At 42.2% G+C, this 14396-nt stretch overlaps 1 protein-coding gene across 1 annotated transcript in view; it reads left to right on the top strand.

Annotated features, from left to right (window-relative positions):
- Positions 1-2938: 2938 nt before the first annotated feature.
- The window catches only part of T265_01371 (hypothetical protein), a gene marked incomplete at both ends in the record, with an annotated part of 15294 nt that continues 3836 nt past the window's right edge, over positions 2939-14396 (top strand). The window contains 5 exons of the mRNA XM_009165377.1: positions 2939-3055; positions 3091-3172; positions 3210-3558; positions 12429-12663; positions 13168-13356. Of these exons, the coding sequence (XP_009163641.1) occupies positions 2939-3055; positions 3091-3172; positions 3210-3558; positions 12429-12663; positions 13168-13356 (972 nt within the window). The remainder of the gene's footprint in view (positions 3056-3090; positions 3173-3209; positions 3559-12428; positions 12664-13167; positions 13357-14396) is intronic.

The following is a 14396-nucleotide window of genomic DNA, read 5'->3' as shown; positions in this document are numbered from 1 at the left end:
GCTCGAGGGTTTGTACGGGTAATTGATCATCTTCAGGGGGACTTGAGGGGCTTCGGTAGACCACACCGAAAAGGAGATATTCGGACCCGCGCAGCGGGATTTGGACCCAGAGTGCATCGCAAAATAATGCAGGGGTGGTGTAAGCACAGGGCAACCCCACCAGCCCTCTCTCATTTTGAGTCAGCTCGAAAAATAGAGTAACCATCTATCGAGATCTCCACATCACAGACATCTGGCGTGAGCCAGGTCTCTGTGCGTGCGATTATGGACGGTTGTTCAAGGCAAGCTGACTGTTTAACATCGCCGAGCTTCCTGAATAGGCTGAGGTAGTTTGTGGATAAGCATTTCAACACTGTCTCTGCTGCTTCCGAGGGTGGAGAGTCGAAAGTTGTGTGACCAGGGTGGTTGGCAGACTTAATAGTTGTGCACCAGGTTTGAGTCTGAGTCCAAGGCTCCAAGGGGCCTCTGGGGCGATGTTATCTGCTTCCTGTCTTTGTGGTTTCTGTGGGTGCTTTCGCTTGCGAGGTTTTTTCGTTTCTTGGGAGCTCGGTTTGCTCGGTCCTTTTGGCTTTGGGGGACGGAGTTTTTTCCCCATGGGCGCTATACTTTCTTGTAGGCAACCACTGACTCTGTTGAAATAATTGGGGCCCAGATAAAAACCTAGGATTGAGGGAAACTGAGAGGCCACCCAAGTAGGGAACCTTCAGGAAGCGAAACACCAGCCATGAGCTTTCGCAAGACTATGAACAAAGTTGTTAGAAATGCTTCCACAGAAAAGGGGGTTTTATTTTCAAACCTTGTTCAACGTCTCTCACTTCTTGCTCACTCACAACAATTTGTCCTCCAAACTTTGCAAGACAATTTGTTCGTTGAATGATACTGAGGCCCCCAACAATAGGTCTCGATGCTGCTCTTCGTGAAAGACCATCCATAACGGATACAATCTGTGCCCACCAGCCAAACCTAAAGTCAACACTGGCGGTCCCACATGGAACTTGTTGCTGCAAATAGTGCCTTATGCCGGATAACAACATAAAGCCATATTACTGTCAGGTGCACTAACCTATAATGGGACAGCGGTTACTGCCGGAAACTACTCACGATTTCGGCTGTCACTCTGCCTCTCCTCCAACCTGGACATTACTTTAAAATGCGTCGGTCTCTAAACCGGTCTGAACTGTGCCCCATCGCCTTTTCTCTCAGCAAAGGATCGAATCACCCTAATACCCGTGACTATATGAAGTGCTTCTACTTGCCACGATTCGCACTTCGAACTTTCAGCGGCCCATTGGCCAAAATAAGCCTGTTCACTTTTAAGTATCCTGAACAAAACTCATGCAGTTAGCTAGATGCTCCGGAATGCAGCGCACTCTTGGCCATAGCTGCTGCTTTCCCCTCCGACAATCACTGACAGCCATTAAGGGGCGCAAGTGACAACGAGGCCAAAAGCATCTGCAGGATGATCGATTTAATCACCCACCATTATACCACCTTTGGATCACCGTTACCATCTGCCGGTAGGGGGCAGCAATCATCCTCCACTGACGGAGCCTCCCGAACTCTTGCACACAACGAGGCAAAAGCATCTGCAGGATGATCGATTTAATCACCCACCATTATACCACCTTTGGATCACCGTTACCATCTGCCGGTAGGGGGCAGCAATCATCCTCCACTGACGGAGCCTCCCGAACTCTTGCACGAAACAATTAGGAAAAGTAGTATGCTGAAGTCCTTTTCGGAGTTTAACTGTCACTTCAAAAGAAGTCGGTGAAAGCCTACGCACCAAGGGTAGTGCCATGTGCCATCTGCCTGCCGGAACGACCTATACCTGAGCATAAACCTGAGGGGACAAGATCGGAGGGTGAACAGGGAGGCAACACACGCATGTGATGATTCTTCAAAAACGGGCGGCCTATGTTCGTTAGTTCAAGTTGGCGTGACAAAACAATCGAGCCCCACAATAAATAAAACGGGTCATCTGGTGGCCCAAACCGCCTTGGAGATGTATTCTCTATATACATGCATAGTTAGCCCCCACCAGCCACCATTCCGATGTGCCTGCGTAGGGTTAGCCGTAGAATGTCACCTGTGCCACCGTGATACCTCAAACAATGAGTTGTCTACGGGAACACCTGCAGATGCTCACGCCAAATACGAACTGAAAAAACCTTATAGGATAAATAAATTGATGATTCAACTCATTGCGCCGCAATCTGATGCAACACCCGTGCAACGGAATTGGTGAGCACTAAGAACAGATTTTGGCCTGCCAACCAACTCGCCCATGGAGAATGACGTAAGTTGACATGGCTACAGAGCTGGAATGCATGACATACGCAGGGGTTTGGTTTGTTGTCGCATCAGAAAAAGCATGCTATAAGCATACGTAGCCAGCCACAGTGAGCCGTCATGCAGCTTAGTAAAGACAACAGTAACCGAAGACAACAATATCTAGAGCCAGTGAAGGCAGGTCTGGTAAAAAGCTGCGGGGGATTTTTTGCCATGCCTGTATTCACGTTGGTGGTCAGCCAACTCAAGTGGTCAGCAAAGATATAGTATCAGGTATAGCTAGCTCAGTTTCCAGATTCAACCGTCCCGCTGATAAGTTTTGGTCTTGCGCACCCAATCTCTGTGCCTCGAAGAAGGAGACCACTTAGTATCCCTTCCCCCACGACGTGCTACTTTGCGTGTTCACATTCTACTCCGCCAGATTCAATGTCACCAGCCTTTGGACTTTGACTAAAGTGCCGTGACATCGAATTATTTTGCCAACCTATCGAAGACTTCCCTGTTGCAATATAAAGCTTTCAGCCTTTATTCCTGAATGCAATAAATGAAACTATTGAACTCCACAATAATATTTGGATGGTATCTCATGTTACCATGACATTTACGCGCGCCTTACGGTAATGAAAAACCTAAGACGGAATCAAGAATGTACAAACTAGACATCCCTTTGGATGCAAAAGAAGCGGCAGTCATTGAGGCAAGAAGGAAGCGTGAACAAGAGAGGCAAGCAAGAATTTTCAATGCCAGAACCAGACTGATTGGGGTAATCAATTAAGTGCGTTGAATTCAAATTTTCAGGTTGATGAACGAGCGCTTCAGCAACAGGTGGAAGAGAAGAAGGAGCGCGAACTTCGAGAGGACTTGAGGGAGAAAGCTTACGGTATTTTGAGTACAATTTTGGTAGTTCTTTACTTTAGCTGCCGATGCCGTGAGGAACGATAAAATCGCTAGCATCCTAGAGAAGCGGCAAGAGAGGGACAAATATCTAATAAACAGAAGCTTGAACGAATTTCGCGCACTGCATCAGCAACCGGATTCACGAAGAGAGTTCGACCTTTACGATCCTGAAGCTTTGAAGAAAGACCGTCCCGCTAGAGTTTCTGACGACGATCCCCGCTGTGGTGTTGCATCAATGCAAAAGTTTGAAGGGGAGGATCTTAATGGGCAGGCAAGAAAGCAGTACCAACAGGAGCAAGCTCAGAATTGGCTCGAGAGACAGATTGAAGAACGAAGGAGGGCTGAAGCCGCAAGAAACGAGGCAGAAAGGTGAACCACTTGCATGCCCTCGAGGATTATATGTCGCTACACATTTGTTTATTCTGGTTGGGTTATTTTGTTAGCTTTTCGTATGCCTTGAAGCGTATCAGGTTGTCGTGACTATGAGCAAGAACGTCGCCTATTCTAATTCCGGGCCATAATCCTGCTCATAGGTATCATTCAAACAACCTGGGTCGTCATTCTACGCAGCGCCGCGGCTAAATACGACAGGAACTGGTAAAACGGTGGTTTGAGATATTTCATTTAATGACAAAGTTATGCCATGTTCGCTTTTCTGCACACAGTCTTAGTAGCTTTTGGAATGAGGTCATGAGGGTTGTCATCCGTAGATTGAGTTATGTCTTGGTATATCAGTCAGAAGTAACTGTACCGACGATATAAGTTATCAGCACTGTGGTGTGTGGACACTGTCTAGAACCTGACAGCAAAACATCCGGTTTATAGAAAACCGTCTTTTTCAATCACAAACAGATTTAATAGAAATATCGTCGGGATATTCTCCACTAGTAGATACAAAAAATTTCCGTAAACGTGAAGAGAAGAACAAGTGCAAGTTTAAACTCGATGTGCAAAGGAAAGCGGAAAGTTAATGCAAAAAAGTAAAAACATAGGTCCTATTGCGCCCCACAAGAGCTAGGCCTATTTCGAATATACTTGAGTAATTGAGCTGGCTTTAATGACACTGAAAGATGCGGCTGCCAAGAAACTATAGGAAACCATTTTACTCCAAAAGTTACTCGAAATTCGAGGTAAATGAAAATTAAATTATTTTCTTGAGAATTGAAGCCACTGTAGAAGCGAAAAAGAGCAGCTTTTGTAAATAGCTGAACATGTGCTATAATGACATTAATGATTATTATCATTTAGCCGGAATCGAAGTACGAAAACGCTAACTTAAGGCTTCCTCTCCCGAGGAGCTTACCAATGTTTTGCTCAAAAAAGATTTGGCCGGTAGGTATCTTGAATCGTGTGTAAATTTCTTCCTCGAACGGATTATACAGACAGCATCCCTTTTGAGCTTTTTTGCACAAAGTGTTGATATCATACCTAGTCATCGTCGTCAAAGACTGCAATATCGGTGTTGGAACTGATGCTTCACTACCGTACAACCATAACGTTCTTCAAATTAACTATGAGAAAAGCCCTAGAATGAAAAGAAGAGAAAAAGAATGGGCGAGGGAGGCAAACTAGTTCTGGCCCATGCTAGACATTCTGAGGTGTCTACATCTCTAAGCGCTCAATCTAGAAAGAAACTCACAGCACGAGCGCCACTGGTATCAGTTAGCCGCCATTTCTTGCAAAGTCTCCAACCAAGCAAAGGCGGAGTGATGGGGACCCCATCCCGGAAGGTGCACAACATTAAAAACACCCTAACTCTTCGCTATCTCTCTCACGCCTTTCTGCCAAGACATGCACTGTTCACATCGTGGCTTGTGACACTCTGAAGGAGCAACGGGAAAAACACTTTTCTCGGTAGACAGTGTTTTGCGTTGCATGGCACATGACCGGGACATCCATGTCAGTGGTGCTGGACGTTTTACCGGATTGAAATACCTGCAACACAAACAAATGCCAGTTCTCTAATCACGTTGTTACTAACACGCTGACGCCATTAAAAACCAGCCACACTTATGCGGCATCAGTAGTCAAAAACCTGAGGGCGTCTTACAGCATCTATCCGCAGAGGTCATGTCTCGCACCCATACAACAACACCTCTCTTTTTGCAGTCTGGTACACCCGACGCTTAAAATCTAGTGAGACGCCTTTTTGACGCCACAAACAACGCAAATTAGCAAATGTGACTTGAGCCTTTGGGATTCTTGCACTGGCTTCATCAAAAACACTTCCATCGGAGCTAATACAACTACCAAGGTATGTGAAGTTTTCCACAATCTCCAGGTGATTTTCCTTGAATTGTAAGAGATACCTTCGGAGAGTGCACGTTCTGAAGCTTGGCTTGCTCTTTGAAGACACAAGGCGCATGCCAAAAGACGGTATGATGGTAGTCGTTCTATTCAACAGAGCTTGTGCTTTGCTTTGGTCTTCAAAGATAAGAGCAATGTCATCTGCGTACTCCAAATTGACAAGGCTGTTGCCAGTAACAATTGAACACCGGGATTCTGAAGACCGCTTAGTGTTCACCTCATCATTTTAGCAATGACAAATTTGAACAAGAATGGAGAAAGTTGACATCCTTGTCAAACACTGCTTTTTGCAGGGAAGCTTTTAAAGCGCTCACCATACAGTCTCACCCGCTCAGAAGTATGTGAATATAGCTATCCTATTATGTTTTCGAACTTCTGGGGCATACTCTATTGAGCCAGTGTAGTTAACAGCACTGACCAGTCGACAGAATCAAATGCATCTTTGAAGTCAAGGAATACCAGGTTTGTGGGTCGTGTGTACATGAAGCATTGCTCTAACACCTGACGGAGTGTGAATAGATGGTCAACGCAGCCATATTTTTTTTACTTTTGCAGTTTACATATCTTATTTGACAGGAGAAAAGATGTAGCAGCGAATTGTGATTAAACATTTGCAATTATTTGTCAAGTGGTTCAAAACAAAGATCATCTTTGTCAGAAGTCAGAAAAGACGAAAATTGCATAGCTTGCTGATTTATATCTGTTTATCCATGACAATTTGCGGGCACCCGGACTCCCACCTGACATTAGTTCAGTTAGGTGGATGTTACTTCATTTACCTTGGCTGATTTCATTAGAATGATGAGGTTGATCTCGGCAAAAATTAACCAACTATATATCGTTATTCAACTGAAACGTCAGTTAGTGTGATGCTTGAAAAGTTGGCGCCATGGCATAAAATGACGAAGACCTCATGTGTCTCAGAAGGTCATTCAATAAACACTTTATTTTTGGCAAGTTAAGGTACTAACGGGTACGTTATTAATACGATAAAATCAGAAAATCTTCACCAAAACCTGATGCGCAGGTGAATGTTTAATTCAGAATGGTCTGCAATTTTGTATCCATATTTTGAATAGCCATCTGACCTTCTCACATCTGGGTATTCAGACGTCTTATACACAAATGTTTACTTGGTGTTCTTTTTAATCTACGAGATAATGTTTGTCGTAGGAATACATAGACAAGATCCTTCCCAGTTTGGCAATATGATATGAGCAACCGCAAGCACATCATCAAATCGCGCCAATGAGCATCTTTGCAATTCTTTTGTCCAAAAAGCTACTAAAAATTAGGAAAAACCACAAAAGCATATTTTATCTAAAAAACGTTTCTTGGCAGCATATATAAGTAGTTGGCTCGGCTATATGCATTCATAACGCCATTTTTAAACCTCAAACTAGATAGGTTTTTCTTGTAGAGAATTAAAATCACTGATCCATGAGTGAACATATATCTGATTAGTTTGGAATTGGTGCAGAACAATATACTGGAATGTACAAACAGCTTCTGGTTGACGTGCAACCAAACGAGTAAGCCTTTTGACCGAGAGGTTAACACTGGCGATGCGATAAGTTGATCCCAATGCCACATGGGAGAATATGTTTCTAAAAAGGAGAAAAATGTAGGAGCAAAAATTCAAATCCAACGTGGGACACTTACAAATGGAGGGTAACAAATCGATTTCAGTACAACAAACAGAATGGCATCCTATGGTTAGCATTGTAAGGAATTTGTTTTTTCCCTACTTATACGGGGCGAAATTTTTACTTTCTTTGTAGTTTAATGATTGTAGTTACCAACTTGTTGATTGGCTCATACAGTATATATTTCTTTGTATTTCAAGTGTTTAATAAAAAAATCAAACATTTTCCCCACGAAACAAAAAGGCGTTTTGATTTTCCTTAAACAGGGGACAAAATATAGAATAGTGTTGGTGAGTTAGGTTCAGAAAGTAGTTTTAATTACGGTGGACCAGTGAATGGACATTAAAAAAAATCAAACATATTTTTTTCAAACATATGCCACAATAAAAATAGAATCTGATGATAATTAGTCATTATTATCACAATTTACGGTCTAAATAATCTTTACAAATTTGTGTCACTTGTGGCGTCAAAAGGGCACCACTAGATCTCAAGCAGCTTGTGCACCAAACTACATTTAGAGCGTGTTTTCGTATGGTTGTGACACACAGCTTCCCTCAGGATTTTGACCACCGGTGACTTAGAAGTGTCGCTGGTATCGGATGATGTAGACCAATTTTTAACTTGGCAACGTAATGACTAGTTATCGAATTGTATAACTCCAAGGGTTGAATGCCTGTATTTCTTGCGAGCTACATGAAAAATGGCAACTCAAAATGACAATGAGACAATGCAGATTGGAAGTCGGAGAGCACTGGAAATAGCATGTACATTACGCAATACAAAGCCGAATCTTAACCCGCCCGCCTTCTTTGCCTTCATGGACATTGAACGTACAAGAATCCTGTTGCGTGTGATCCTAAGGCAAGGATTTTTTGGTAGATTACTACGTTGTCTCTGCAGAAGCACAGATGGTCCATCCAGTCGTACAACTAATAGAACGTGGAGTTCCGTCGATCTTAGTTAACTCAACCTAACTAGACCCAACTATAAGAGTCAAGTGAATGTCCGTCCACAATAATCCTAGATATAATTCATCGCGATGACAGGCGTAGGATAGGGTTACCATCATTGTCATCATTGTAGCCATCTTCCATGAAAACGCAATGGTAGTAGATGCTGGTCAGTAGCAACGATGAAAGCATGGTAGACTGAAGAGAAGGAGGTCATTTACTGAACTTCCTAATTTTCTTGGAAAAAGTGATCAATAACAAGGGGCCCAGACATTGAAACAGAAACCAGGTTAACACATCCAAACAAAACACCGAGGTAAGCCGTTCTAATCTACTTGGCGAAATCCACCCGGTAAATCTGCATAGTGCAACAGGATGCCTTCAGCTAGCAAGCACATTTTGTATAGCCATGTTATAGCTTGTCTCCCTTAAAGATTGCCCACGCGCTTCTTTTAGCTGTGACAGCACAACCACAGAACACACAGAGGTATACTAACCATTACTATCGAGTCTTTCAAACTGATATATCAGATAGGCCCAAGTAGACCGAGCTACGGGCAAACCAAAAAATTGAAAAACTTTGAACTGCTTCCAAAAGTTCGTCTGTGACAGACCATGGAACAGCGATTGCTGAATCGCGAAACATCATTGTCTGCTGCCATTTTTGAGCGTCGATTTTTTAAATCGCCCAAATCTTTTGGACAGTGCGTTCTATGAATTTATCGGTAGCCAAAATGAATAAAATGTTGACGGAAAAGGCCTTTTGGAAAACCAGTGTTTGAAAGGGTTATTGTAAACCTTAACACAACTGGAACCATCCGAATTCAAGAAAAAACGTGTATCCCAAACCGTCTGGGGGTATTTTTTTGTTCAAATGCACTTGGAAACTTTATAATTTTCACATATTTTAAGGCTCCTGTAAAATCAGAGAAAACTGCGAATAGGGACTAACGGCCTATGTGCTAACCCTCAAGTGCTTAAGGTACTGCAAAGGAGTGATCAGTGAATTGTTACATGCCAGTAATAAGCGTCTCAGTACCACAAGGAAGTGCGAACTACTTATCATATTTCAGCCAGGTGGATCAAAAGTAGCTTCAAGAACAAATGGTTATGAAGGTCTCCTTTTTTGTCTTCATAGATTTGGGTTCAGGTTGAGGATCAGGAATTCTGTGCTCAAAAAACAAAGATTTTGACATTTTTCATAGGATATTTACGCAGTCTAAATTGCCTAATCTTTGTACGTGGTTTTGAAGCTCACTTTCTTAGGCTAAGCGCGACCTGATACTAATGTTTGGGCAGATTAATCAACACAACCAAATGTTAATTTTCCCAGTATCACAATGGACGTGGCCACACTCACATAATGAACCGAAATAAAGTTTAGGACAAGTTTAGGTTGGGTCTAAACGCATCTGGAACCAAAACCAACTACCTTTAGCTGCCAAGGTCTCTTCAGTAATATTTTCCGGACCACAGAACGGTTGTAATCCACACCAATGATCTATTTTATTTAATCTGTGCATGTATATATGAACAAAGGAAACCACATCTTGAAGTTCGATCACCAATGATGGTACTCATAGATTACACTTGAAATGTTATGTACTTTGTGCGGCAAAAGCCGTTCATCTCGTACACTCTTTTTCGTCCAGCCTTTTGACGGATGAAAACGACTCAGAGAACCAGTTTTTGACTTAGCAATGAAGAACGAAAGTCATTATCAATTGACTTAGTCACTTTGCCAACTGATGCCTCGCCGCGAATGGGGACATTAGGATGAGAAATAAAAGCGGTTATTGACGCTTACTAATGTGTTTGTGTCAAGCAATCAGTAGTTGTTTTTATCAATGCTTTCGCCTTCACAGTGTAGTTCTTTCTCTCCGAAATATTGCACGAACAATAATTTGTCTTCAGTGAGCTTATGGGGATCACCACTTACAACACGTGGCTCTCATTATCTTATTCTCCCTACCCTCTGTGACTTCTGCAAGTTAAACCAGTGTACGTTAATGCACGATGTGTGAGGTAAAAGGATGAACTGAACTGAACAAGATTAACTGATTTCCTTAGCTGGAGCAAAATCACTAACAGTCTCAAATGATACAAGATTCTTGGTTGGAAAATTCGTACAGCAAGGTGCCGACCGACTCTGCATGGTGTACCGTCAACTGATGGAATTTTTTTCCTAGAATCAGGTTTTCATTTGCGCACCACTGATCATCACACAAAATAGAAACAAACAACTAAGTGAAAACTGCTGAGGCACCCTTTTTTCATCCAAAAAGAAGACAGTCTGACGAGTAATATTGGTCTGAGCCGGTTTGATTTTTCTGCTTCCCGCAGGTTTTCGAACTGCACTGATCATTTCTCCAATCCCTTCAACACAAAGGCTGGCGTTTGTTGCACTTCTACTTTTTGGCCTCAAGTTAAAACATATTTTCCAGTATTCAGTTATTAAACTTTCAGAACCGTGAACCAACAGCCAGCATGGCACCACTTCTGTAAAGTAATCCATTTTATTAGTCAACCTTAGAATGGGTACGGTCTCCCACATAGATGGTGGAATAAGGGACATAAAATTCATGCACAGTATGGTAGTCACTTTTGTTTGAATCGCTGTCAGTTTCGTTAATTCATCTTTTATTATACGTGATATTTCGGACGCCTGGAAAACTCACAGTCCATGGCTCAAAATAGGACTAAATGAGATGAATGAATGGCTCCACTCAATTTATCTTAAATATGAATTTATATAAACGAGTAACATCGTCAGTCAAACAGAAAAAAACAAACTGTGTACACTCCTGAATAACTAAACCGCAAGTGGTATGGTGCAGTTTTCTTACAAGCGACGAACAGTCAATTACCCCTAGAGGGCGAGTTTAATTAAGGAAGATCCAGCTTTTGTAACAAAAGGAGTTCAGTCGAGGATAATCAGTTGCAGGCATAGAAGGTTGAAAAAAATCTCAGCTAAGCTCACATTCAGATAGTGCAACAGCCCTCTGTAACTTTCCCAGTGAAATCTTATGCTGAAAGGAGGCATAAAACATCATGAGGCTATTCTCGGACATTATTCAGCTTCAAAAAAATAGCACGACCGATAGAGCCGCTATATTCACAACCCTGCTCCAGGCAACTAATCAACTTATTTTTAATAGAACGATCCACCTCCCTTCACCGGTTCACACCGGCAAATCCCATTATGTTATTGTTGCAGACCAAGACTATCTAAAGGGTGAGAGCTGAATCGTCCTGCACCCGCTGGATGCAGATATAATCATTAATGTCGAAAAATAATTCGTAGATATTTTTCTAAGCCACTTCTTAGTTAGCAAGCCTAATGCTTGAGAAAAGTAGCCACTCGTGCAATTTGCCCTTATTAGTGGATAGTCTTTGAGCCCTGTAGACTTCGCTGGACGAAAAATAATTCGTAGATAATTTTCTATGCCACTTCTTAGTTAGCAAGCCTCAGGCTTGAAAAAAGTGGCCACTCGTTCAATTTCTCCCTTGTTAGTGGATAGTCTTTGAGCCCTGTAGACTGCATTTCTAAGCCATAGAAAGAAATGTGAACCGAGGACATCAAGGTTCACTCTTAGTACAATGACCTTGGTGAATAGCTTTCAGCTGATTGCACACGAACCTTGATTCGCCTCCGTGAAACGACAGACCGAGCAGTTACATAACAAATCCAAAGCATTCATATCAACACTTAAGAGGTCGCTAATTTATGCAGTCGGCATAGTTCAAAAAATATCTTCTCGATCAGATTTCAAAAATTTTCCGTTACTGTCATTGTGTTTGAGACACCCGGTTGTAAATTGTGGGCTTTCATAGTTACTTTACGATTTGGGTTATGTCAATTTATGTTTCCGGCACAAAAGTATCCCAGTAAATTATTGTAATCTCTGTTAACAATGTCTGATTGACAAAAGTCTTCAGCAACATGCATCCTTCTTATTATACTACTAACATACAGTTGAACTAATATTGCTCACTTCTAGGAAGACTCTTTGAAGGGCTCCTGGATGGATAATTAGTCTTACCAAGGATCTCAATTGAGTGGATAAAAGTGATTTGATATGAAGACCGCACGAACTCATCAAAAGAGGATAAGCGTTGTCCCGTTATCGATAAAAATAATGTGTTCCATAAAAATTTTATCTGGTGGCCTCTCGGTTCGTTTGGGTTGCACTGTACGCTGAAATTTACAACCACATCTTGTCCATTCAGATTGCACGCATTAAAACGACGCGAATTAGACCAAAGGGCGTGTGAGTTGGCCAAAGCAGAAGAGGAATGCCGAAGANTAACATGGCATACAAAGGTTCAACAGTGCACTGAAAATCGAGGAAGAACAGCGTAAACTGCAGAAGGCAAAACAAGAACAGGACGACAATATGACCGAAATATGCAATGCCATCTATAGTGATTTCCTGACAGAAAATCCAGCACAGGCCATTTCCGCATTTGGCCCTCACCGCTACGTCCCCGATCGTTATAAAGGCATGCCACCAGAACAAAAAGCAGATATTGTCAAGACTCAGCAAAAGCAAATATTGGAGAGGGAGGTAAGTATCAAGTCGATTCACAAATACGAACCAATGCCTTAAATTTAGGTCGACGCCTGAGTAAGTTTTGTTTAAATTAACCCATATCATGCGCCCTGTAACTTAGAACCTCTGTTGCGTATTGTATAGGATAACTCCATGGTCACCTTATTTCGCGAATTTAATGGATAAATCTATCAATATCCTCCAGGCCAGGGGCTGCAGGTGTTGAAGGTAAATATACACAAGGAAACGTCATTGCCACTTGGAAAAACTGCACAACTCACAATACTACCTGTTCTTTCTGGCACAAATTTGTATAGGTAAACCCGAAGACAAATCACAAGGGAACTGAGAGTAGGGCGTGCGAAACAAGAAAAAATTGCACCGCCGTGTGAAGGGGGTTCCCTTTATAGTAAAAATACCGCAAGATACTAAGGCAGCGTGTGTAGCAAACTGACTCAGTCCATGATTTATTCAACTGCCTACTAATTTCGGTAACTGTGTCTTCGTTGCTCTCTCTAGAGATTAAAAGCTGAAGAAAAAATGCGCGACGCAGAGTGGGATGCACAAAGGTTGAAATCAGCGAAACTTGGCTTACTGTTGGAGCGAGAACTCGACCGTACTACTAAGCAGTTGAAAAGACAGCTTGCTGAAGAAAATCTAAAATTGGCGTTAGATCAAAAAGCTTTTCAGGAGTATCTGGATCGTGAGGTAAGTCATGAACTTCCTATCAACATTGCCACCTTTTTTAATCACTAGGTAACTGTCTGTGTTGATGATTTTTTCTGTATATATTCATTCGAAAGTTCATCTGAGAAAATTGTACATTCGACAGTCCGTGATATTAAAGAAACGTTGAATTCTTCACCATTACCGGGTCAAAATAAGCTTTCATGTTAGTTTCTAAAGCCAGGACATAGGAAAGAACGGCAAATATTAGGTGAAGCTAGAACTTCAGATTTCAGTACGGATACTACTGAGGGTTTGTTGAGATGCTATAATGCTCGGTTTATTTCAGGCGATGAAATAGGAGTTTTTGAGTACTTTTCAGAGACGCGGTGGATCAGCAGTGAAATTTATATTCATGAGCACGGCGGACTGCAAGCCTTCCCGATAGCTCAGTCAGCGCAGTGGAGTTTGGTAGTATCTGTCCCGAGGTGTCCTTTTTCCGTGTTTCGTGTACTTAACTTCAAGACCTATGGAATACTTCTCGCTACCTGGAGAGTAGTGAGAACATCTTAAAATATTGGTGGTTCGGGTGAGTTTATTGGTTGTTGATCTGTTCACCGAGCTTGGCAATTGACTTGCAAACGCTTCCAACTGATGATATCTCGTTGTATGTTGACGAAACGTTTGCACGTCAATCCCCAAGCTTCGCGAACGGATCAATAGCCACCTGATCAACAACCAATAGTACTGAAAACGTTTGTGATTTATCTGCAGGAATTTTCCACAATCACTTAGGAATATTATGCGAAAAGTTTCCAACCTTTGTCGTAGGTGTGGATAATTTCACATCTTAGATCATATGTGATTAGGAACTAATGCCGAGAACTTCTTCTTTTCAGGTCTACACAAATCAACCAACTGCAGATTACTTTACGCAATTCAACACGACATCTCGATAACCTCATCGATTTTCCTCCACCTATATTCGCTATTTGCCCATACAGTCTGACGATCACCTGAGGACCTATCTGTTACACAACGAAATCAAACAACGTCCTACGTACTGATCTCCATCCAAACAG

This window comes from Opisthorchis viverrini (assembly GCF_000715545.1).
Source record: "Opisthorchis viverrini unplaced genomic scaffold opera_v5_14, whole genome shotgun sequence".
NCBI lineage: Eukaryota > Metazoa > Platyhelminthes > Trematoda > Opisthorchiida > Opisthorchiidae > Opisthorchis > Opisthorchis viverrini.
Note: the sequence above shows the minus strand (reverse complement) of the source record. Positions and strands in the feature narration are given on the sequence as shown.